Here is a 27,933-nt window from a genome sequence, read left to right as displayed (position 1 = left end):
AGATAGTCTGAAGAAACAAAAAAGATAATTCAAACTTGTGAAATTTTAGAAAGCCATTCTTAACAAGGGGGTGACATTGAACAAAAAAAATCAAATTTGCATAAAAATAATTTTCTTTATAAAAAATAAAATTACTTGTTCAATTTTTGAATTTTGAAAAGCAGTATTTTTTTTCCCATCATGGGTATGCACATTATACAAATTTTTTATTTTTTGCTTTTTGATAAAGGGGAAATTCTGGATAAGCATCAAAACATTTTTTTGGTACTTGTACAGTTTAATCAAGACATTAAAAAATGAAAATATCGAAAAAAAAAAAAATTATATTGTATGTATCCGTTTTGGACTAAAGTTCTCTGAAAAAAAATTTCATTTAATTTGATTGAGTATTTTTATTCATTTATTTTTTTTTTACAGCAGAAAAACACGTTTTATGGCAGCATGCTGAAGGTAGCCATGTTTGGATTTTTAGAACACGTCACAGTCTAAAGTGCCGACACCCACCTCCCCATCTTAAATCGTAGCTTTTCTTCTTATAAATTGAAACATGGCTACCTTTTGATCGGTGTCATAACAAATTGTTTTTTTGCTGTAAAAAACCAAACTACTTAATCAAATTAAGTTAAATTTTTTCCAGAGAACTTCATTCCATAACGGATACGTACAATGTAACTTTTTTTTATAGTTTCATTTTCGAATGTCTTGATTAAACTGTACAAGTCCCGATTTTTTAAATAAATATTTAAAAATAAAAATTAGCAAAGGGGAGATAACTCATAAGTTGAAGAATATGAGTTTTTTGCCTTAAATTTAAAAATGTGCAAACAAGTAAAAATTTCAATGACTTTACTGCATTCTGGGCAGGTACAGTTAGTTCAAAATATTATGAATATATATTTTTTTAACGTCTGTTTTTTAAGGTCTGCAAGAGCTCTGATAATGGTTTTCAATTTTTCAATCTCTTTTTTTTTTTTCTTCTTTAATTTATAGGCCTGTGTGCTATAGTTTTGTCACTATTGTTTTGACTATTTCTTTGCCTTTTGTTATTTTTAAAGCTGGCCTTTGGAATGTGGTGACCCTCGGAATGGGTGGTGGAGCCAAGAAGAAGGAAGAAGAATGTTTCAATGAGGTTTTATTGGCAAACCAAAGTATATTGTTCATCCTAGTTTTGGCTAACCACTGCACTGGAGAACGCAGTATACACAATCCATACAGACAAGCTCTCTATTCCTTCACTAATTCACAAGGTTAGTACTTTCGGGATGGCTTTTTTCATTTTGCTTTAGCGTACTGGATTTCCGTGATGTTGACTCTGGCTTGACCGGCAGCTGATGTAATCTCCCGGAATATGCTGAACATCGATTGAATTTAAAAATGCTACGGAAAAACTAAGAACATTTATCGGATACTAATTAAAATGAAAAAAAAAAAAATGGAAATATAATGAAATAAAACAACCTCATGTAAGTTTTTTTTTTTTTTTTTTTTTCAAGAAAATTTTAAGAAAAACATTTTATCTTTGTAAGTTGTCAATGTTTTTTTTTTTTTTTTTCCAAGAATCTTTAAAAAAAACAAACTGTTGGCACTTTCTTTGTTTTTGTAAGTTTTGAATTGTATATTTTTTCAAGTGCTTGCTCCAGTGTCTCTAACAATTTATCTAAGGTCGATAAATCCATTTTTGTGTCTTCCATTTCTTTTGACTGATTAAATTTGTACATGATTAAAAACTAAATTTTTTTTTCCCAATTTATTAAAAAGTCGTCTACTTCAATTTTCATTGGCTGATCAACGGTTGACATATTCCAGTGGCTTATATCAGCTGACGGTGAAGCCCAAACCAACATTTATGGAAATCCATTGCACTAAATGTAGAAGTATCATAACTTTTACCATGCATCGATCATCAATTTAATTTTTCTCCCCAAAAATTGTTTGTTAAGGTGGTTTTCAAGTTTCAACAACATTATTAAACTGATGATTTGTAGTCATTGAAAAAAAATTTGTATCACAGCTAGATATTTTGTTAGTCCCCAAGTCTGATTTTTACTTTTGAAAAACAATCATCTTTAAAGTCTGAAAGTTTTTTTCTGCTGTTTCCGTGCAGGTATAAAAAAATCGAAGAAGTGCATAAACCAGATGAAATAAAATTGAAACAAAATAAAAATTACAACCTCAAATTTCCTGTTTTTCTAATGACCTCCCTGTACATTCCTATGGAGAAAAGGATCAAATCTTCAACTCTATGGAAGTTGTTGCATCTCTGTGCCTGTTTTACAAATATTTTGATGGAATGTGTTCTGATGAACTTGTTGTATTTGTACCCCCTTGATGTACATATCCTCGACAAACCCATTTAGCAATTTAGCAACAAGATCTCACCCCTTCACTGTTGAGATCCCTAAATGCCAGAAAGCTTTCTATTCTAATAGTTTCTTCCCTCAAACAGCTAGACTTTGGAATTCCCTTCTTGTTTCCTGTTTCCCTGATATGCAGAAGTTTAAATGTAACAATAACTAACATCTTGTTAATCTTTCAACTCCTTATATCCAAATGGCGATATGCCTTGTTAGGGTTGAACGTGAGTAAAAAAAATAAAAGACAGGAAAAAAAATAGGACAGCATCTTCCCCAAAGAAAATAGAGAAATCAACTCTGAAATTTCTTAGTCTTTCTTTCTCATCAAATCTTTCTTGGAGTTCACCTATTAGATCCATTGCTCTTCCTACTTCTTTGTAAAGTTTGTTCTCTCTATGTCTAAACACATTCTCACGTCTGAAGCACCTAAAATTTCATTTCGAAAAAAGGTGTTTATTTGCTTCTGCGGCTGTTGAACAATCAGAAACAACTTATACTCAAGTAAATGCAATTCACTAGTTGAGCTGTATTAGCTATAATATTGCCGCAGCATTCTTGATTAATATACAGGATGCTTGCTGGAAAAACGAAAAATTTGTCAAGCGCTAATTTATTTCTACAGAAGCTGGAAATTTCTTTTTTGGAAGCTGTTTGTTTTTGGTGAGTAGCAGCTGCCTTAGGGCCTTCTTGTTTCAAAGTTGTAACAACATTATCTTGTTTCAAAGTTGTAACAGATTTGATAATACAGCTAGACATGTCAGTCGGGTTTTTGGTTTTGAAAAGAATTATCATCTGCTTTTGAAAGTCTGAAAGGTGTTTTTTGTTGCTTTCATCCATAATGTGGCTATCAAAATCAGAAAAGTGAAGTAGCAATATGCAATAAAATTTGAACAAATTTCATGCTTTACTAGTGACCACCGTAATAAAGCTAAAAGTCCACAAAAAAAGATTCCACGCACAAGTAGATACAAACACTAACAAGTGTAGCAGAATGTGTATCGTATGTGTGAGAAAATATTAGCAGCAGCAGCCATTAAAACATGTATGCAAATTAGCAAATATGCGCGAGCTTGTGTCACAAAAAAGAAAAAAGAACAGCACATGGTCAAGCAAAAAAAAGAAAGAGGAGAAGCATGTGGTGCGTCAGGCAAGATGGACATGTTAATATGAGGGTGAGTGTTAAAATGTTTTTGATCTATAATGAGGGTATGACCCCAATGATTTGGACAGTCTTATTTCTAACTACACGTTAGGACAATCAACCAATGAGAAGCCTCCAGCTTCATTCTAAAAATATTGAATTTTGGATGCTGTAAGTCTCTGTCTTAAAACAGCTGAACTGGACTACATTGTTTGCCGCCATCTTTGTTCTTAAAAGTTATTCAACACTCAAAATCGTGACTACATTGATTCTTCACCAATTTGATTTTCTACTGCCATCTTTGTTCAACATAATGGCTCAACACTTAATAGTAAGAAAGCGCTGACTGGGACTGCATAAAGTGGTGAGGAGACAGACTTTCAAAAAGCACATGTGTGCAAAAAAACTTTGAAAAAATAAAGAAATCCGTTGTTTTGGAGGAACCACAGATAAATGCATTTCATTTGCACTTTAAAAAAATGCCAAGTCGGATTTTTATTTCTTTCCTGTTTTGTTTTGTTTGTTCCTGCAACGTTACACAAGTTAAAATGATTCAAACTGTTTTTTTTTTTAACTTGGCAGGTTACTACTTACTAAGTCCAGGAGGCCACTCAAGGATTAGGGTTAAGTGTTAGGCAGATGGTGAGACAAAATCAGATTAATCAACATTTAACATCTTGGCTAATAAGAGCCAGGTACGTCCAAGGATAGAGTATTGTTACCACATTTGGATAGGAGCTGCTAAAACGTCTTAATCTGCCTTGACAGAGTTCAAAATAGACTTCGTAGCCTAGTAGGGGATGCCCTTTTCTCTTCCTTGCAACCTCTTTCTCACAGAAGAGACTTTGTGAGCCTGTCTCTACTTTATCGTTATTTTCATGGCAAGTGCTTGCCAAACTTTTACAATAAACACTTGTCTAGCTGAAACCATTATCAATAATTTCCTCCACTCTTTATCTGTGCCTAAACCTAAACTCCATGAACAAAGCTTCTTTCTTAGAATCACACGCCTGTAGAACTCTCTTCCATTTGCCTGCTTTCCAGCTGACTACAATATGGTCGTCTTCAAGTCCAACGTAAACAAGTTCTTGATGAGCCGTTCCTCTTAAGTAATCCAATTTACCAAATTTCCACTACTAACGATTACTACGATATTGTCCCATTGACTACTGTACACTCTTTAACCCTTATCCTCGAGTGGCCTCTGGGCTTTGATAAGTGTAGACTCCTATGTAAAATAAAAAAGAAAAGAAATTGGACAATCTCATTTTCAGTTACCACTAATCAAGACACAGAAGCCACACAAAGATAAGGGTCAAGTGTTAGGTAGATGATGAGACAACAGAATTGGTCACTGTGGAATTTGGGTAAGGCTATATTATTTTAACGAACAACTCAATAGGAATTTATTCACACTAGATTTGAAGACAACTAACTATACAAATATACTTAATACTCAATTACATACAGAATGCGTCACCTGAAATAATCTACAAATGATAAACAAATACCATGGGTGGTCGAAAAAGCATGATTCACTCACTTAGTATCCAGGTTTATTGTCTATGTTCACTTCGACAGAGGTTTGTCACTGCCTGGCTGTCCTTAACTAAGCATCCAATGATTACGATCGACTGTGTCCATTTTTCAGACCTTTGAATTTGTGGTTCTTCTTCGTTATTTTAGTGAAATTCGAGAATTGAGATATTGAATTTAAAGTGAAATCAATGGTATCTACTGAATTGTTATGTCACAGTAATGAAAATATCCAAAAATTACAGAAAAACGATAAGGTAGAAAATATTAATGAAAACAGTTTTAGAAGATGCTTAGTGAAAATTAAGTTTTGCTTAATTGGACAAAGATTTTCAGTTTTCAGGAACGATCAACTTTTATTTTGCATAACTCGATTTTCGCTAATTGTCTCTCAAAACTATTTTCTTTAATAATTAATTTTCTACCTTATCATTTTTGTAATTTTTGGATATGTTCACTACTGTGACATGAAAATTAAGTAGAAATTTAGTATATAGGTAGGTTTCAGCTGAAATTCTATTTTTCAATTTTCACATTTCGCTACAATAACGAAGAAGAACCAAATTTGCATGTTGCTTGATTAAAAATGATTATTCGTTTTTTATTTGTCTTTTTTAAACTGTTTTTGCTTCTTTGAAACGGTTTCCATTTTTACATTCCTGATTCTGTAAGTGAAGTGTTTCTCTTATGCCACACATTGGACTCTTTGAGTAAAAAAAATACATCTTGAAGATGCATTGAGATAAGTCGTCAGTGATGTTCTAATTTAAGTGATTATTTGCATTTTTCCTCACCTATTAACATGGCTGTGCTTTGATTGAAAAAAAGGTTCATCTCCGCTTCAAAAATGACTAGCTAAGCAACTAAATAATATTCTAATAGGTAACAGATTTTTGTTTCTAATATCTGAGAAAACAAAAAAATTTACTCTACTGATCTTAAACCTTTATCTTTACCAGGCAATACACTTATATGATGGGATCATTCCCTTTGTCTAGATATTGTATTTTGATGGATTTTCAAACTAAATGATAGTCCTGGGTATGGCCCCTAAAAGACATCCAATTGTGAGATGTTATGGGGAATATAGAGTTGCCCCTTAGTTACCATTATTCCCAGGTCTTCTTTTGCTCGGAGTGGTAATACTTGTTAGGGCATCTAGTGCTATCAAATCAACTGTCTGAAAAAAAAAAAAAATACACAAAACATTGGTGTTATTGTTTTTTTTTTCCCTTTGCAAAATTCGATCGTATTCTGCACAGTCAAAAACAAAAACAATTTTCTTCTACAAAACAATCAAACCAAACACCATGAATAAATATTTGAAGATATAAAGAAAAACTTGAAAAATTAAAAACTTTTTCCAAAATTACTAGATTTGGCATTAAATAACCCAAAAGGGTTGATACATTGTTAAAAAAAACAAACAACCAAAGAAAACACCATGAATAAATATTTAAGATGTAAAGAACTTGAAGCATAAAACCTTTTTTTTTTTTTTTTTTTTTAAAATGATCGGATTCGACATTAAAAAACCCAAAAAACAGTAGATATGTTGTAAAACAAAAGCAACCAATTTAACCAAACCACATGAATTTAGCACACGATCTCTTAAGTGTATAATGCATCATGTCATTTCTCCCCGATGGAAACTGAAGGCCATTTATCTTCGAGGTATTTGTATAAAATTGAGAGAAATAAAAACTATATCTGTAGAAAATGTTTGCACATGACTGCTTCTCTATAGATTACAATGTGATTGCCATTAAATCTGGTGTTAACAAATACTGGTCATAAACTTTCAGCTTCGATATGTGATCAAATTTACGGTTCATTTGAGATGAGGTATGAATGTTTGTATTGTTTAGATTAATTGGACAATTGTTCTCATCTTGAATGTTATCTGCACAACGTTTCAATCGATATAACCTCCAACCTTCATCAGGTGTAAAAGCGCTACCAAAAACTAGCAAGAATGACTCCCCCTTTTTTTCCTCCTGCCAAAACATAGCAACTTTACACCTGATAAAGGTCAGAGGTTACATTGACTGAAATGTAGTGCAGATATCAAGACAAGAACAATTGTCCGATTAATCTAAATAATATAATTAAATTTTATTCATTATTTTCAATCCTCTCATAATATTCTTCATCATTTAACTTAAAATTCACCCATTTCATTAATCATTATCCTCAAGTAACTTTTGGACTTGATAAGTGGTGACTCATTAGTAGAACTCGGACACTGCATATTCTTTTTGTTGTTTTGACTCTTGGGTGTGTATCCGTTGATATCTTATATGCTTTTATATAGAGTGATGTGGTTCTTGGTTGATTAACTGCGTTGGATATATTCTTGAGAGTCAAAACAATGAAAAGAATATTCTGTTGTCACAGCCCTACTCATTAGTTAAAAACAACAACAAAACTTAAAAGACTGGAGTCTCTCTGTTAATGTTTTTATTTTTAACAAAATCAATATTTTTGCAGATGAATCAAACAGCACAACGCCAACACAAGTTGCAGCCACTTTCAAACTTGATTTCTCCAAACTCTATGACACATTGTGTTTGACATTGAAGGATGACCAGACAACTTTATTATTATACCTACTTTTACATAGAAATACTGACATGAAGGCTTTTATTCTGTCCAGAACAAACATAGATTCTTTAGTAAGTAATCACTTAATATTTTCATATTCATTTTTTTTTTTTTTTTTTTTTTTTTTTTTTTTTTTTTTTGTTGAAGATTATTGAAAAGAATCATATTGTTTTCTAATTTGAAAATTTAGAAAACCAAATAATGCTATATAATTTTTTGTTAAATGATTAAAATCATTTTTGGTATTTATGTATTTTTGGTGCCGTGCTGAAATGATATTATTTTGAAAGCCATTCTTAACATGGGGAGGAAGGGTGTTTTGTAACTATTTTGTGCTTCCACCTAACAATTTAATCATAAAAAAGACAATGTGAAGCTTGAATTTAACCTGAAAAAACTACTTAAAAATAGCATGGAACCAAACGTAAATAGGTACCTCATTTTTTTCTGAGACTTTTATTATTAAAGCAACTTGTTCATAGAAAACTATTTGTTTGTCTTCATTTTGCTGGTGGTATTAATTAATTAATATCACTATCAAAATAAAAAAAAAAAAAAAGTTTTGTGTAAATATGTTCTCTTAATGATGAAAGTTGCAGAAAAAAAAATGATTATAATCATTTAATAAAAATTATATAAATTCGGTTTTCTAAATTTTAAAATTCAATTTTCTTTGTATTTTTTTTTTCAGTTTGAAAGTTTTATAAAAAACATTTCCTCATTTGGTTTATTGGTGCTTATTCAGATTGGCACTTGTAGCGATGAACAAAAATGAAGAAAAACTTTTATATTGCACTCACTTGTCATGGAATGAAGATTGCATATTCCAAAAATCACAAAAGTTGATCAAGTAGTTTTTTTTTATTTACAAATAACAAATTTGAAAGTTTTTTTATCAATAAAATCGATAATATCGAGGCCATGTTTCTCGAGAGAACATAATGGGAGGTAATTGGTGATTATTTGGACAATTTTCACATGCATTAGGGTTGTCTGCCCTTGTCCATCAGTTCATTGCTTTAATTTTTTTCACCTTTGTAGAAACAGTAAAATTTGATTTTCTTGAATTAAAAAAAATAAACTGATTTTTGGAATTTTTCATCTTTGTCTCGTAACTGATACGTACATCATGCAGGTATTTCTGTATTTTCTTTAATTTTAAATGTCGATATAAGTGCCAATTTGAATAAGCACCAGTTTATCATTTAATTCTTAATATTCTAATATTATTTTCAATGAGGTTAGCTTATGTTGCCTCAGTAAATGTAGCTTCATTTTATTCAATAAAATTTTCTTTAATACACTAGAAAAATACCCATCCACAGATGGGTAAAAATGAATAGAATACTCTTGCATCACTTTTATGTTCTCTTAAAATTATTGAAATCAAGATATTATGCTACTAAACTTTATGTTTAGAATTCTTTATTCAAATTGGGATCAAAATATTTATACATGATTTTGATTCTAAAAAATTTCATAAATTTAAAGCTGCAACTTAAGGAGTTTTAAAGAGAAATTTAAGGACTTTTACTTACTTAGTGTTTAATGACTATGGATCAAATTTAATGCAAATCTAAAATATTTGAATATCCAAATGGGAAATTGTTCCCATGTTATGTCTCTCTAAAAACCCCTTCAAAATAAAATAAAAAAAACCTTGAAATTTGTTGAATAATTTATTAATTGGTATATAATACCTATTGTTAAAATTTCACAAAAAATCAGAGGTTTTATCTGAATTTACATGAAGGGTTTCTACCCCATTTTTTACCTTCTTTGCATAAAAGTAAATTAAACTAAGTATAGCTCACATTATAATCCCTTATGTCTAGCAACTGTATTTAAAAATTTATAATGATCAGTTAATTAGTTTTAGATTGAATGCTGTACACAAAAATACATGAACATATACACATACCTAACTGTTTGTGTCAACAAGCATCATCTCTGATAATAGAGGAAATTCCAGCACTATATATATATATATATATATATATATATATATATATACACATTCTGTCTAAGTATATTGGTCCCTTGATTTATCAGAAAGGGACCTATGTTTTCAGTGGTGTCCATTAGTCCAGACCATTGCCAGATAACCGTCCATTAGTTTTTCCTGAAATTTGTTTTTGTGTAAACATTGTTTGCGTTTCATATTTTTTTTATGCTGTTATTTTTCTATATAATCTTCTATACATTTACAACCTAAATAATGAACACTCCTCCCAAATACATTTTCATTCTTTTGAAATTCTCTGACTGTATTTGCATGTAGATTTTTTGTTTTTACACATTCTGGATTAGCGAAATATAACTATTAACAAACCACTTGGAAGATTAAGCTATTAAAAATGACAACTTTTGCTTTATGCCTTATTCATTCATTTATTTTCTCAGATTTGCATAAATGGTTGATATTGAAAAAAATAATGCATTATTTCAAGGACATTTACTTTAAAGAGTTATTTTGCTCTTAATAATTTAGGTGACTAAAATAAGAAATAACACTGTCAACAAATATCTTAATCAGATGATTTCTGATTCTGCATTGGTATGAGCCCAGTTGGTTGTTCTTCATTATTGTAAGGAAATTTAAAAAATGAAATATTGAATTTCAAGTGAAACCAATATTATTTACTGAATTGTCATGTCACAATAATGAATATATCCAAAAATTACAAAAAAAAAAGACAGGGTAGAAAATTAATTAAAACAGTTTTTGTAGACAATTAGCAAAAATTAAGTTTTGCTAAATTGGCCAAAGATTTTCGGTTTTCAGAAAAGATTTGCCTCCCTTTTGTTACAATTAGAACTCTCTGGTTTCTTTTTTTGCATTTTCATTAATAATTAATTTTCTACCTTATTGTTTTTTTTTGTTTTTTTTTTTTAATGATTTTTGGATATGTTCATTACGGTGACATGACAATTCAGTTTCTCAATTTTTGAATTTTGCTACCATAACGAAGAAGAATTGCCCAGTTTACTAACTTATCTCCCCTGTTCTCCCATTTTTTTTTTTTTTTTGTGTGTGTGTGTGTGTGTGTGTGTGTGTGTGTGCCAATGAAGAATTGAAAATATATGATATAGCTGATTTATATTTTTGCTTAAAATTATGCTCTGTAATTTTCCCTAATTTTTGGTGTAGATACCTACTTTTGCCAGATACGTAAGTCTATCCAAAGTTTTTCTAAATTTATTCTCAACTGCCATATTTTACCTGTGTATTTCTATATGTAAGTACTGAGATTTCTAGCTCACTACTTATTTTTCTCTCTTTTCAGGTAATGCCCATTCTACAGATTCTGTATCATGCTCAAGATAAAAACTCTCATCATATTTATATGGCCCTCATCATCCTCCTTATCTTAAGTGAAGATGATCTTTTTAACAAAGCAATTCATGATATTGTAAGTAATCTTTACTTTTGATAAAACTATTACTCTAGTAGCTCATGCTGGTTATGTATGCACTTTGATGTATACAGCTAAACTCTTCAGAAATCTACTAATTGAAGGTCACTAATTAATGTTTGCTAAGTGACACATCTGTCACTGACGGCGAAATTGACGAAATGGCCGTGCCCGTTTTTAGCGAAGTACGAATACCTACCAGTACTGTATGTCTGAAACCGTTAAGTGTAGATGGTCATGTGACCACTCAAAATGTCCGGAATTGCCACATTATGGGGGGGGTCAATAGTACATTATGTACAATGCCTTTCGAGATATTTGCAATAAACTAATTTTAACACATTTCGAACCTATGTTACGTGTAATTTACATGGATGTACTATACATGTAATGACATGACTAATCTGGCTATTGCTGAAGGAGTTTTGAAATTTATGTTCCCAAACCAGCAAAATTAACACAGATGAATGGCTCCTGAAGTTTGTACACTCTTTCAGTATAATCATTATTGGTTAAGTTCCGGGCGAAGTAAGACCCCATTTCATTGTAGCTTGACACAAACTGTCCATAACATCATGAATAGGATAAATCTAGCTATTAGCCATGATTCAATGAAGAGAATAAACACCTCCATGGCCCCCAAAATGGTGAAAGATACCCTACCCAACAGATGTCCTGTATCATCAAAGATATCTGAAGGTCACATTATCCAAGGTGCAATGGACAATTTTTACCACACAGAGAACACAATGTCAGAAAGGATTCCAGTCATGACACTGTTTTAATCATATTTCAGAACCAACCGCGAGCCAATCATTTTGAGGACAATCATATGACAATCTGCTCAGAACAACCAGAAATGAGAAAGTTGGCTGATGTGCTGCCCTGTTCGGTTGAGAAGTCTTACCTGATCAAAGGGAGCGGTGGTATACCAGAATCATTTTCAACAACATCTTATAATGATACACGAGAACACAATATTGATGATTATTTTCTTTGGTGCATGGTCAGGCAAATGTACGTATATAACGAGGAGGGATCATTTCCTTGCTTTATTGCAATGATGAGTGTCCTCCAGGATAAACAGAAATTTGATGTAACAAAGACATCATTTGACCCATCCTTCCATATGTTACAACCGAAATGGACACAATATTTACATCGATGCTTAATTTTCAGGATGTCTTGAAGCAAAAGAAATCCACATCAGGAGCATTATGGTCTGATGAGGGGGTGTATGCTATCGCAAAAGAAATACAATTGCTGAAACCCGAACAGTTTGGTAACCTATTCCTTGGAATGGGACCATTTCATATGGAGAAGATTGTAATCGTTTGCCTCGGAAAGTATCTTCGCTGTATCGGTACAGATTTGGCTTTGATTGAGACAGAGGCTTTTGGAGAGATTCTTGTAGAGAGAATAGTGTTATGACAGGGGGTCACTATTGTAAAAGCAAGGAGGCAATGAGTCTGATATCAGAGGTCATGACAGTCCTAATGTTTGAAAGATTTCAGTCAGAGAAAGACAAAGATCACCATGAAATAGATAGGCACACTGAAACCATAGAAACTTGGATGCAACAGACATTAGATGCTAACCATGCAGAGTTTAGACAGATTTAGAACAAAAGCAAGATATTGAATGAAGACCCGAAGAAGTCCTTCACAGAACGGAAAGAAACAGAGTGCAATGAGAATGTGAGGTACTGGAAGTTGTTTCTAGATGATCTGTATCCAATCTTGAGAGATCTTACACATTCTATCCGACAAGGCAATTATGTTCATTTTAGCCATTTGTAGGTGCATGTCCTTGTTCTTTGGATTTGGTCAAACAAACTATAGCAGATGGGTTACACTCTTCTTTGAAGATTGCCTCGACTTAGAAAGGAAGTTCACTGGTATTTACAGATGCTTCACACAAGGTGGATGGGTGATGTACCACATTCTTCGACAAGGCAGCACAGTAGGATCTGACATGGCACTTGAAAAATGTTACAACAAACCTGCTAAGGTTGCAGGAGGTATCATTGGAATAACAAGACAAAAGGAAGCAGTAGGTTTATGGAATCTCTTAAAGCACGAGAAAGATATTTATGCAGCACAACTGCTTGAATGGTGTAATTTGGACAAAGATGATAGTGAACTCAGTCTACACCACGAGTTCAATCCAGCCTCTACGAAAATCGGCTATGAACGTGCTAGGACACTTTTGGATTACATAAAATCTATTAATAATCCATTCAATACTGGCACCAGATTACACAACATCTCAACTGGAGTTGATATACCCCAAGACGCGGTTGATGGATTGCTAGAGTGCCTGGCAACTGGTGAAAAAAGTTATCAAGAGTTTGTTACAATGAGACTTCAGAATAAGGAGAAGCATCTACATGCTACAATACCTACTAACCGTAAGATTGTTTTCGTGCAGCATGCTTCTGCTCCATCCATTGGGCAGAAATCTGTGACAAAAAAGATGCGGCAGAAACGATAAGGTACATTGACTATGCAAGAGAAAGAGGATACAGCATGCTGCAGCCTCTGAAGTATGAGTTGACAAGCACATCTTATTTTCTGACTACTGAAGGTAAGGATGGAATACGATAAAAAAAACAACAGATAAAGCGTCTCTATCAAGAGAATTGGTCAACCAACTTCCCCAGAACAAAATAAATGTAAAATGTGATGCTCAAATGACAAAGGTTGATTTCATGGCATTCATACGTAGACTACCAATAAAAAAGATGGCCATTGAAACATTTGGCCAATTGGCTGAGACTTTATCCAAAATTATTCTTGCTACAACAGAGGAGTCAACAAGAATAATATTATTTTTGATATTTATCAAAAATCATTGATCAAGCAAATGGAACGTGCAGTGAGAAGTTGTGAACAAATTACCATCACCATTAAATCTGACAATCAGAAGATACCTGTCGATCTAGATATGTTCTGGAGCTCAATATTGAACAAAGAGAGGTTCCAAGAATACTTCAACTGGATGCTACAAAATATTGTATCAAATAAAGAAATCATCTTTGGTGGAGTATATGTTGGTGAATGTAGAAAATTATTTGTGGGCAAAGAAAGAACGATCACAGAGCTCTCAAGCAACCTAGAAGAGGCTGATGACAGAATCATGTTCCATATTAATGATGGTATACCTATTTACAATGCCTCCCCACGGGACAGAGTTAGACACCAGGGTCGTTTTTTAACGTGGAGAAAAGGTACAAAAATAAAAAATTGTCTCAGTCATGAAAGACTGCTCCTCCACCGAAAGAGAACAAGAAATGGAAGTGCAGCATCTGAAGAACAGATACTACACTTTGTTCTTGGCCAAAAGGCCAAGAACAAGATGATGGTGTAAAACATGGTTTTCAATCGATTCTAGTTGACTCACCTGACACGGATGTTCTCATAAACCTCATCTTCCATTTCAAGAAAACATAGGAACTACAAAAACTCTATGTAAAGCTTGGCAACATCAAGAAGACTGTGCCTGTTCACGTGTTACCTGATTAACTGAATAGCAATTTGGTGTCCTGTCTACCAGCAATTCACGCATTAAGTGGGTGCGACAGTAGCAGTAAGGTGGGTTCAAAGCTGGCTGGTCTGAAGGCTTCAATTGATCTCACTCTATTGGAAGGGTTTGATGCAGAAGAATTATCGTCGAAGGTAAGTAATGCTGAAAAATTCCTTGTAACTATATTAAAGAAAACCGACTGTTCAACATTTGATGAGCATCGATGGGAGCAGTACCATAATTCTAGGAAAGAACTTGACTTTACTGTAGACTCTTTAACCCTTATCCTTGAGTGGCCTCTTGGCCTTGATAATGTGATGTCTGTGTAAACCCCCCCCCCCCAGCTTGTGTGTTGTTCTTCCACACTACAAGAACACATAAAACGAGCATATCTACAGTGCAGATTGTTGTTAGAAGCCCCAAATCCTGTAATAATTAAACTAGACCTGCTCAAGTTTGGATATGAAACAACAGAACTCGGCATAACTCCTGTGATACTGCCTGTACCATGCAGACCAGATGACCTACCACCACCATGCAAATACCCAATGTCATGTAGGAGTACAAAGACATGCACTTGCAGAGCAAAGAACTTAAAATGTGTGGTGTTTTGTGGTTGTAGTAAGAGCACAAAGTGTCGAAATCCACAAAATTGAACTAAAAAATTATGGATAATGTACATAAGTAATATAATAAAGATAAGGATGCAGTACACTGTGCGATGAACAATGTTGAAATTAGTTTATTGCAAATATCTTGAAAGCTATTGACCCCCTCCCCCCATAATGTGGCAATTCCGGAGATACAGTGCTGGTAGGTGTTCGTACTTCGCTAAAAGTGGGCATGGCCATTTCGTCAATTTCGCCGTCAGTGACAGATGTGTCACTTAGCAAACATTAATTAGTGACCTTCAATTAGTAGATTTCTGAAGAGTTTAGCTGTATACATCAAAGTGCATACATAACCAGCATGAGCTACTCTATTATATGGCCAATCATTACACCTAAACTTGTTTAAAATTAGTCAGCAAAAGTTATCCCCCTTTGCTCTGTGTTATAGCATGCCAAACAAATCCACTGTATGCTGTGACTTGTGCTGGTGATGATGATTGGCTAATAGATATATGCAGCCTGCATTCTTAGATTCAAAGTTCACAAGTTGACCTGTAAATAACCGCTCAAATGATTAACAACGCGGGTTTTTATGTAAATTACCTCCTCTAAGCCATTTCCTGTTTTGACCGTTATAGGAAGTAAACAGTGTTAGTTAATTTGTTTATTTTATGATTGTTTCAGTTTTTGTTGTATTTATTTTAATATTTGCGTCTCTTAAAAAATTATTTAACTTTTTTTTTCCTTCTTAGGTTATAAAGACAGTTGCATGGTTCAAAGAAAGAACAATTAATGAAATTACCTTGGGAGGATTATTGATCCTTGTGGTGATCAGAACGATCCAGTACAATATGACACGGATGAGGGTGAGTAGCACTAGCATCATTTAAATTGTTTCATGCAATCGACTGAAAAACAGTTCCATCTGTATTATGGTGTTTCTGCAGTATAATGGGATTTCAAACAAATGTATTTCAGGTCAAAAAAACCCTATTATGTACTTATGTGTCATTAGGACAGGTTGATTTGCAACATTTTTCAGAAAAGCAACATGGCACTGGTGATGATAGTTGGGATTTGATATGATAAGAACAGATACCAGAAATTAGATTCCTATCTTGAACAGAAAATTGATCATTTAATTTTAAAAATCGTGTGGAAAAATGATGAGAAATCCTTCATAGCATTTTACACAACACTAACTTTGAAATTTCACTATGTTTATAAAAAATTCAATTAAAATTGATATATTCATATGAAATACATTGAAAGAAAAATATATACATTAATTATAATTTTAATTATGAATCACAACTAGCAAAATATCTCAAATTTTATTGCATTGATTAAACAAAAATTGTAAAAAAAGCTAATTAGCAACTAAGTCTTTTAAATTTCACAATTCAAAAAGATATGTGAAGACGTATTACACAATATAATGACTTCATACAAGTTACAAAACCATATATTTTAATTTTTCATTAAACACAATAATAAAAACTGTTATAATAGAACTAAATTGTTCTGTGTAATTTCCATTCGAGGAAAATGAAGGTCTAATTTGCTGGCGCAATGACTTTGTAATAATGTGTCTGTCTTGCTTCCTTTCAAGTTTTTCATTTGTAAAACACTTGTAAGTGAAGATTCACAAACTCCAGTTTGAGAAAAATCAATCAAATTTGACCGGTGTGTGGCTGCAGAACTGATAACAACAATATTTTTCAGTCTTATTTTTGGTTGTTCATTATTTCTGGAAAAAAAAAACAGCACAAAAAAAAAACAATTACTTGAAAACAGTTATTTTTTTTTTTTTTTTTTTAGTTTTGTGATGTGGGTAAATTGAGAAAACTAATAAAACTTAATGGATAAATATTTATTTACCTAATGGACAAAATCGTTTGAATGCCCTCGTCTCTCACATCCAATTCATCTGAGTTTATCATCGATATTATGATATTTTCTGGAAATAGGGCAAAAGCACTATATTTTGAACTGTTTAAAACAGTAATTTGGATTTCAGTTAACTGTTGTTTTGTTCTCTGAATCATTAAAAATATACTATTGTTGGCTAAAAAAATTGTCGGTTTTGATCTCAAACTAACTGCTTACACTTGGATGATAAATTTGACCAGAATGTTTTCTTTATTGGGTGTTTGGGTATAGATACCTCTGGTCCATAAACACATCAACCTTGTGACTAATGTTAGCCATCTTGCTTGATTCAAGGGCCCAATTTTCTAAGCTGCATATCTTAGGTGTTAACCTAAGATATGCAGCTTAGAAAATTGGGCCCTTGAATCAGCTTAGAAAATTGGGTCTCGAGAAATGCCAACAGCATATATAAAAAGTAGCCTCTGGTTTTCACTTAAATTATTTGTTTCTTCTGCTGTCAGATAATGATGATTGAGAGGGCCACTAATTTTTTAGAATTCTATTTGAGGCAAATCTTGATAATTATTGATACAAAGTTTCCTCAAATGACTAGTAAATGTTGTTAAGCTTCTTGTTGTTCCATCAATTAATTAAAAAATTGCTGTAAATGGCAGTTCTTCTAGTGGAACCTGAAAATTGCAAAATATACATGTTTAATAATAGAGCCAGAATACATGATAAATGCCAATATATTATTTTATTTTCCACAAAAAAGGACGATAATTGTAGGTGAATCTATAAAATTAATTTTACCTCCTTGTTAGGAGAACATGTGCAGACTATTTGCCTTGTTTGACAATTTTTTGTCTTGCACTTTACCGCAAAGTCATCACATCTCCAGACAGGAAGTTTACAGCTACAAGAAGATATATCAAACAGTCTGTCTAGCTGTTCCTTCATTCTTTTCACTTTGGTTGCTGCAAGAGATTTCCTGTCACACAGTGGGCTCAGAGGCCGAAATAGGCCAAAAAAATATTCTCTCATTTTTGTTCACAATTAGCATATTCCAAATCTGCATTAAATTTCATAAAAAACAAAAAAGAAATTAAGTCCAGAGCTCAACTAGAAGTTGTTTTATGATATTTTGAAGTTGCCCAGATCGTGAAAACTTTCACGCGCGCACTGTAACCAAGAGATTGCTGCTCTAAATCCAAGCGTTTGCAAAAAAATACCCTAAAATGGCCAAAAATTGCTATAAAAGACAGTTTATTCTTTTTCTATGGGTTTGTGGTTGTGAAGGGATCATACCAGAAGAATAATTGCTTTCAAAAGATTAGAGTATATGAAAAATTCAGCATTTCATGGAGAAATTTGAGAAAAATTCGCATATAAATTGCTGTTTTTCGGGGGGGGGGGTGAAATTGACTAAACCCGGACCTTCAATCCAAAATAAGTCAAAAACGGCTATTCCTCACATATCAAAGTATAGTATTTTCTGAAAGTACAATCTTTACACTTTCAGAATCTGGCAGTTTTATGATGTGACTCTTAGCCGTTTTTTAGTTTATTGCTGATCAATTTCAGAGCCAATGTCACAGGTTTTGGATGAAAAAATCAGAGCTCCAATAACTCAACGCAGCAAAAATCCCCCAAAATTACACTAAGGGACAAAAAAAAAGATTTAACATGTTCCTGATTGTTTTAGGAGAGTGGGAGGAGCATATAAAGAGGATAATTGGTCTTAAGGCAATGTAAAAAAGGAGAAATTGGGGAATTTTTCTCTAAAATCTGACAAAAATAGCATTATTTCCTCCCTATTTTCCCCTAAAAGACAAAAATTTTCCACAAAAAAAAAAAAGGAAAACTCAAATAATCAATATAACCTCTTCATTGGTTTTTGAAAGTTCTGTATCGATGTCATATAGATTACAAGAATTGGGTCCAGAAATCTGGACCACTTGGTGAACCAATTCGGCAATCCAGAGAAAGAGTACTTGATGCGATTCTTCATGCCACAGGACTTTACCTCGATCGATGCAACAAAGCAAATGGAAAAGGTGGGACATCAACAGATGGTAACCAGGGGAGATGATTTTTCTCTGAGGAGGTACTCGGTGCCATCACAGAGTTGCTCTCGGGTCGTTCCTCCATTAAACATCAAGACAACATTCTCCTTCTGCATCGCCAACTTTCCACCATTCTGTCTGTTGTGTCGTCTACACAGAAAGTTGACTTGACCAAGCTCAAGGACTTATGTGACACAGCTACATACAACATAATCGACAATTTTCCTTGGATCAGGATCAACCAAACTTTGCATGGAACACTTCATCACTCAGTCGAGTTGATTGGTTTGAATGACGGTTACGGTCTTGGAGGTATGTCTGAGGAATGCTTAGAAGCCAACAAAGATATTCGGAACTATCTCCAGTTTTTGTCTCGGAAAATCTCACCTATTGCACAGCTGACAGATGTGATGAGCAGGTTATTAGAACAATCTGATCTTGTCATATGTCAGTTGAGTGCACGAATCCAGCATCCGAAATATTGCACAGAATGTGGTGCCACTGATCACACTATTCGTTCACATGCTAGACTGTTCAACCTCCCAAAAAGATGGTATTATTCTCTTGTAGAGGATATTCTTTTGAATTAATGCAATGCTATTGTCTACCATGAAATGGGTATTGTTCTGCATAGATTTCACTGACCCATGTATTGGTAAGAGTCGTTTTATTCATTGTTTCCCTAGTATATTGTAAATCATATTTGCAATGCCTTGTTCAGCTTGTTGAAATGCTTTGTCTCTTTTCTTGATCTTTTTTCTCTTTGATCTTAGCCATTAGTTTCAGAAAAATGAAATGAATGGATCGAAAGTCACAGACCCAAATGTGTCATGTTCGACCAATTTAGGGCATTTTGACCTATTGTGGCCCTCTCAGAGACACCGGAACTTACTGAAAATGGGCAAACAGTGCAGTTTCGGGTGTAAAACATCCATTTTTGAGTTCAGCACCATGGAAAACCACTAAATAGACATACATATCAATAATTTTCAAAAATCTGAGAATGTTACATTTCCCCTTATAAAAGTGTAACTCCATGCAAAATTTCAGAAAAATACAATGGATAGTCATTGAGAATTTTGGAATGCACGCACGAGGGTGAATTATAAGGTCCAAATCCGACTAAAGTCGGGGATATTCTTGGACCCCAAAATGGGAAAAATAGCCTGGAAACCATTTTATTTATGCTCCGATAATACTCACAGTGTTGTAAATGATTATTCTGACGTAATAAGCCTTTTTTAGGTCGCATAAGTCAGTAAAATCTGTGTCACAATCCTATTTCCAAAGTTTCGCGATCTGGGCCCACTGTGTGTCATCTATTTGCCCCTATTATAGCAAAATATATTGACTTTCTGTCTTATATAACATTCCCTTAACAAGGGCAATTGTGGATTGACTGCTTGCCAAATACTAATTATTTCCTTGGCAATTAACTTAGAAATCTCATTATTTTTTAAGTGGGGATAACTGTTTTCGAGGAAATAACTAAACTGAATGACTTGTGAAGTTGGGGGTGCTATTTCATCCAAATGACAAGGTAGACCAGCAAATTTTGTGAACCACGGGTTAAAACTGAATGTTGTGCTTTTGCTGACATTTTAATCTGAAAAGTAAAATAAATAAATGGATTATAACTGAAGGGAACTGTTTTAAGTATCTTCCAGTTTCATATGTAAAAATATAAGTGCTAATTATGATAAGAAATAATGAAAAACTTTGTAGAGTTGAATTAGATGTATTGAAGAGAAAGGAACCAAATCAGAGGCATAGTAGTGTTTAGTTTAGACATTTTTTAGCAGATTTTAGCTCCTTCTTTGATAATATGAATTTATCCATAAAGAGATTCATTCTTGCTATAGCTGTGCCATTTTAAATGAGTGTTTAGTGTTTAGAGTTTGAAAAACCAGTGCTTGTGCATCTATGTTACTATGCTATTTTTAATAATATTTTCAAGTTAAATTTAATTTTTACGATATTTTTATTTATTAAATTGTTAGGTGAAAGTACAGAATAGTTACAACACATCCTCCCATCCTCCCTCATGTTAAGAATGGCTTTCTAAATAAAATTTTATTTTATTTTAACACAATAACATAGATGCACAAATACCGAAAAACCTTTAAAGCTTTCTTATTTACTCGTATTAACCTTTGTGGGTTATCTGATTTTAAAACTATAATTTTAGAAGAAAATACTGTTTAAAAACAATTACTCCCTAAAAATAAAAGAAATAAAAATTTGCCCCTAATTTTCTGCAAAGTATTTTTTATTAACTAGAATAACTTGAAAAGTTATGTGGTTATATTTCGTAAAGAATGTGTAGAATAAAATTGTATGGGCTATTTTTCTTTTTTTGCTATAAAACTGGAGTAATAGAATTTGATGTGAAATATTAGTTTGGTGCAAAAATAATGTCGTTTTTTGACGTTTGTTTGAACGGCAAAAAACATTATTTTTTGCACCAATCCAATAGAAAAACAAATTAAAAAAATAAAACAAATATGTTTAAATTCACTGCAGACACTTGAAATATAATATATTTTAAAGGAGTCTTTTTAGTTTGTCCTTTCAAAATAATTAAACCTAAAAATCATAATGTTTTAAAATTCAATAATAAACAAACGTTAATTTTTAATATCAATAACGAGTGTGTATTTACAACGGTGAAATCTAAAATGTTCCCACCCCCAAAAAGTTCCTGAAATGAAAAAGCAAACTTTGGTCGCTATTATTTAAAAAACATAATTTTGCCTTTACACTTAATATTTATTTTATTAATTCACTAGCATGGGTGCCCAGCGTTGCCTAGGTGTTTGGAGGTGTATGCTGAGCAAAAAAAAAAAAAAAAACGGTAAATTTTTTTAACTTTGACCCCAATTATGACCCCTTAACATGTATTGTTTTGGGTTCAAATCAAATTATTAAGTTAGATCCATGTCCAAGGAGCCTATATCTAAAATTTCAAGTGTTTAGACCCAAAATTGTCGGAGGAGTTTGGTAGAGTTCTCAAAGGTCAAATCATTGAACTTTGACCTTTTAACAGCCAAATTTCTGTCCGAAAACCGATCACATAGATTTTCCCAAATCTCAGTGCCCTGTATATCAAATTTCGAGTCTGTAGACTAAAAATTGACAGATTTATTGCGTAGGGAAATGTACACAGAGACAGAGACACGTTCACTTTTATAGATATATAGATTATCCTCACTCATTTTATTTAAAAATGTAGTTTAAAACATATTCTAAATAATAATTTCATTTTCTTAACGGTACAGATTGTTTCGATGACAATTCATCGAAAAACTTTTAATAGCTGCAATTTTTCAACTTTTAAAGTCATTTCCTCAAGCAAAGATAACGACTTTAAAAAAAAATATTTTGTGTAGGTCTTTTCTATGTCAAACCCCAACTATCATCACCATTGCATCACCGGGGTTCCAAAATCGGCTTTCCCTAACGTGTCATGTGATGGATTTAAATGTAGCAAAAAAATATAACTAGCTAATGGTCGTATTGACAATATGGCAATAAATCTGTATTTTTGAGATGGGAATTGATAATTTGTATTATTGGGATTACTTTTCTCGTTATGACCATTATCTGTACAATATTATGATTTCTGTAACCTCCGACTTTCTTCAGATGTATCTTGTCGAACTCTGGAATCCTTCTATTGAACTCTGGAATTTGCACAGAATTTCGAACATAACCCTTTATTTAATCCACGGGCGTAGCATGCTCTCATTCTGTCATGGATTCTTGCAGACAATTCTAATATGAAATTTTGTTTTTAGAGTTGCAATCTTACTGATCATTATTAATATTACACTATATCAAAGAAGGTTGGAGGTTACATCAACCAAAATATTGTGTGAATAACATTCAAGATGATAAAAATAGTCCAAATTATACAAAAGACAATAAATTGTTATTTTTTATCAAATCTTCAAAAAGTAACAAAATGTTATCCATCCAGGCAAAGCCAGGTTGCTATTCTAACAATAAATAAAGCCTATTTCACTCAAGAGAATTCTTTTTCGTTAAAGATATTCTTTGTTTTTTTTTTTGTTTTTTTTCAGGGTACAAAATTGACAAATAGTTTTCAATAAATACTGAAATTTACTCATGGCAGCCCTTTTAACGTCAAGAGAAATCGTTGATATGCAAGAAAGAGAAAGAATGTGAAACTTAAATGCTGATAAGTTGGGGGGGGGAAAGCGTTTTTTTAAATATATAATTTAAAAATTCCATTTTTATTTAATAGTGTGTGTGTGTGTGTGTGTGTATATATATATATATATATATAACTACTTAATTTACTCACATAAAATTAATATACGAAAATATAGATTTATGCGTAAACTTTAAGTATTTACTTCAAAAGTGCTCAATACGTAGGTAGAGCTAGTTAGTAATTTATAAAATATATATGGCGATTAACAACCACAACACAAACCACAGAATTCGCACATAAGCCTGAAGAGTCCTAGAGTGGATGAAACGCGGAATATTCAGTGTAGCTTGATCGTCATATATATTTTATAAATTACTATATATATATATATATATATATATATATATATATATATATACACACACACACACTGGCAGGCCGCCTGGCATTGCCTGGTCATAAAATACGCTTAAGTATGATATTTTAATTAATGCAGATTTTGTATTTATTATTATATTTGACCCAATATGTAGTAATGATTTAAAAAGTTTAAAAAAAAAAAAAAAATTGTTGGTCACACCCAAGAATCAAAACCAAAATGTTTAGCTTACAATTTACTTTTTCCTTTGGCGTTAATGCGTGAACTATGAAAACGTTTGCTGCAAGACTACAAATTAAAACATGAACCAATCGCTATTACGTTGCGCATGCGCATTCGTAATACCGTCATTCAGTCTTCACCTGGCAAATTCAATTTTATAATTTTTACACTTTTGCACTGATTTTTCCACAGCTAAAACCCAAATACAAAGTTTTGCATGGGTTCGAATACCCTATATATCAAGTTCCATGTCTGTAGACCCAAAACTGATATAGGAGTTTGTTAGGTAAAAGTTTTAAACAAATATATATACGCATACTTAAATATGGATAGAAAGAGGTTTGTATTTACTAGAAGCAAATATTGCGCAAGTATAAATCATGTAGAATATCTGCATGAATATAATTGCACGTAATAGTTAATTAAAGATGATCATTACATAAGAAAACCGGAAAAACTAATAGGGAATTAATTAAGATGAATGTTTAAAAGAATATGCAAATTAGCTAGATCTTTTGCAGATGAATGCAATTCCACGACCCATAAATAACTAAGTTGTATTTTCTTTTTAAATAAATAGAAAAAAGGGTTTTTTATATGAATATCAGTACACACAAAAAAACAAATTTATAGGAGTGCGTGTGTGTGTATGTATGTGTGTGTGTATATATATATATATATATATGAGCAAACAGTTAATAAAACATGTTAAAAAACACTTTGAAAAAGAGTTAAAAACATATTTAATCTGAAAAGGAAACATTTGATAAGTGGATAGTTATCAAGTAAGATCTTTGACTTGTTGTTTCATTAAATACTTTGTATGCAAAATCCGATCCTGCATTTTGCTAATTCCTACCCTCTGATGAGAAGGAAAGTATTTCTTCGAAACTTCGCGAATTAAGGACTATCCACTTATCAAGTGTTTCCTTTTCAGATTAAATATGTTTTTAGCTCTTTTTCAAAGTGTTTTTTTAACATGGTTTATTAACTGTTTGCTCGTATTATAAGCTCTATCTCCTTTTTGGTTTTATCGAGCTTTTACATCTGGCTGAGATAACTTTATAAATATTAATTCTTTAATATTTATAATTTACTTTAATTTTACCATCTTGGATCATTTTGGTAAATTTAATTGTAATTTTTATTTTATATATTATAGTACTTAAATATTATCTGTTTTAAAAGGCCAATATCAAGGTTTAATTCTCCTAGCAATTATCAAGCAGCTTAGAACTGCAAACTGAATTGTTTGTTTTTTCTACTACTGTTTTTTTTTTTCATTTTCCAAAATTTTATTTGCAAACTAATAATATTGTCTGATCATAACAAGTTGGGATGATATCTAGCAACCACAACCAATTATAGAAATAAGGGAAAAGCACAACAATTTGTTATATAGCTTGGATCAGGACACCCAAAATAAACAAAAATGAGAACAAAAGACTGACCTGGTTGTTGAACTCTGATGCAAAGACTATCCTGGTCACAGCACCAAATCAACATGTATAGTGGTGTGTATATATAAATGTGTAAGTTGTATATTAAGTTTAGCAGGTGTATATATGTCTCTTGAAATGTATGTACAACATATCGTTCCTGTGTGTATTGTTTTTTGTGCGTATATACTTTGGTGTTCATTTGACAACATGAACACTGGTGTTATACAGACATTTAGCAAACATGCATTGTCAAATGGACACGGAATATATACACACAATAGATGATGTGACTCCGGTAACAATGCACATAGGAACGATATGTTTCAAAAGATATGCTTTGTGTCTGTATATATACCCGCTACACTCAGTATACAACTTGCGCATTTATATGAACACACTGCTATACGACAAATTCAGTTCATGTTCTACGCTGTTTTATGAAACTTTAGTAAAACATGTCATTTATTTCAAGTATTACAAAGTTCTGCATGAGAACGCATTGAACAGTATCCATAAGTGCAAGCCAAAATTTTTTTAGCCAATTTGAAAAGTCAATACTTACAGTTATCAGTATGTATGTCTGTATACGAAGAGGCAAAGATATTGGATAAAAGTCAAAATTTACTGTAGTCTGATGTTTGAACCCAGCAACAAGTGATATAACCTTATTTAGCCACACTAATCAGTTTTATTATACAAAACATAATATGTATATAGATAAATAAAATATTTAGGTTCTTGCCAAGAATTCCTCCAATTTTAAAAAGGCAAAAATAAAGAAAAATTTGCTTGATGTACATAGCCGTGACAAAACGAAAACATCACATTCGCAAAAATCATAAATTGATCAAGTAGTTTTATTTTTAGATAAGAAAATCAAATTTTGTGAGTAACTTAAGAGCAGCTGTCTTGTGCACCATTTTGAAAATTTAAAATATAAAGGGAGCTAACTTAATAATTCAAACTTGCAAGATTTATGTTGTAATGCCTGCAGATTCCCATTAATCACTTGATTTTCTTTTGAAAAATAAATCTACTTTATCAATTTTCATGAATTATAGAATGTGAGATTTTTGTTTCATTTTCTTTATTTTTATTTTTTAATATAACATCAATTGTAGACAAGAATCAATATTTATAACAAAAATATTTGTTTCCTTCAAAAGTAAATCACTTTGTAGAAAAATAAGAAAAGCTTCTGAACTAAAGCAATATTGCGCAGTTCGCTCCCCTTACCAGAAAGTATGATCACTGTATAGAATCCTAAATAAATATATTTCCTTTCCATTAAATTTATCTCTGTAGTTAAGGAGACAAAGCTGTTGGATGGATGTCAAAGGTGACTTTAGTTTGATGTTCGAACCCATATATATATATAATAAACATTGCATATATATATATATATATATATATATATATATATATAAAGTAGTTCACTCCATTTGAGGAACTATGAACACTGTATAGAATGTTAAATATATTTCCTTGCCATTTTGTAAAAAAAAAAAATTATTTTGGGTGAGGTAGGGGGCAGGATCAAGGAGGCAAATATATTGGATGGACATCAAAGATGGCTTTAATATGGTGTTTGAACCCAGCAACCAGTAGTATAACCTTATCTAGCCACACTGATGAATCTTATTAAAATGAAACATACATACATATTTGTGTTTATATTTTCAATTGTTTACTGAATATCAAATTGTCTTACAGGATAAATATCTGCATACCAACTGCCTGGCAGCTTTAGCAAATATGTCGTCCCATTTTAATAATCTGCATCCTTATGTTGCACAAAGACTTGTCAGGTGAGTATGTTTGTCTACATTGAAAATTTGGTTCTTATCCAGAATTGAACCTTATTAAAAAAAACAAAAAAAATATATAAATATCTTTATAATGTACATATCCATTGTGTAACAAAGATACCATATTCCAAAATTGCGCAAATCGATCAAGTAGATTAAAAAAAAAATTTTTTTTAAAGAAAATTACCTTTTTTACAATTTTTAAATGATAAATAGTATATTATAGCCATTACAAGATCTATTTTAAAATCTTGTTAGTTTGAATTGAGTTATATCCCTTTATTATGTATGGTGGATCAAAGCATAATGTCTTGCTTTTTCATAAAAATTGATTTTCTTATTTAAAAATAAAATCTACTTCATCAATATGATATTTTCATTCTGTGATATACATCATAAAGATTTTTTTGTATTTTTGTTTTTTATTAGGTTTACTTCTGGACTTGCACTGGAAAATTAAAAGCATTTTAAAGAATTAAAATATTATTCGGTTTTATTTAATGATTTCATATTTTTTTTTATTTATTTGTTCTTGAGAATAATTTTTAACAGCTAATTTTACCTGAATGCAAATAACTAGAACTCCTTTTCTTTTTATTTCTATGAAAATCGCTCCAGACAAGACATGAAAAACAAGATACCACTTTTAGGTGAAAAACTGGCCAATGATGAATGTTATATGGAAAGATTGTGATGTAAAAAAAGCAGCAATCTTCCATCTTTGTCAGAAACATCACTCATGGAATAAGAGGACAAAAGGACAGAATAAGATAAACAAGA

General features: G+C 32.0%; 1 protein-coding gene and 1 pseudogene across 1 annotated transcript in view; one reads left to right on the top strand and one right to left on the bottom strand.

Annotated features, from left to right (window-relative positions):
* The window catches only part of LOC145245835 (dymeclin-like), a 124,836-nt gene that overhangs the window by 75,383 nt on the left and 21,520 nt on the right, over positions 1-27,933 (top strand). The window contains exons 8-12 of the mRNA XM_080107487.1: positions 1,056-1,247; positions 7,522-7,706; positions 10,923-11,048; positions 15,940-16,053; positions 27,059-27,153. Of these exons, the coding sequence (XP_079963613.1) occupies positions 1,056-1,247; positions 7,522-7,706; positions 10,923-11,048; positions 15,940-16,053; positions 27,059-27,153 (712 nt within the window). The remainder of the gene's footprint in view (positions 1-1,055; positions 1,248-7,521; positions 7,707-10,922; positions 11,049-15,939; positions 16,054-27,058; positions 27,154-27,933) is intronic.
* LOC145246276 (U2 spliceosomal RNA) lies at positions 14,187-14,410 on the bottom strand (annotated as a pseudogene).

This window comes from Euprymna scolopes, chromosome 23 (assembly GCF_053919585.1).
Source record: "Euprymna scolopes isolate OS-2025 chromosome 23, ASM5391958v1, whole genome shotgun sequence".
NCBI classification, from domain to species: domain Eukaryota; kingdom Metazoa; phylum Mollusca; class Cephalopoda; order Sepiida; family Sepiolidae; genus Euprymna; species Euprymna scolopes.
Note: the sequence above shows the minus strand (reverse complement) of the source record. Positions and strands in the feature narration are given on the sequence as shown.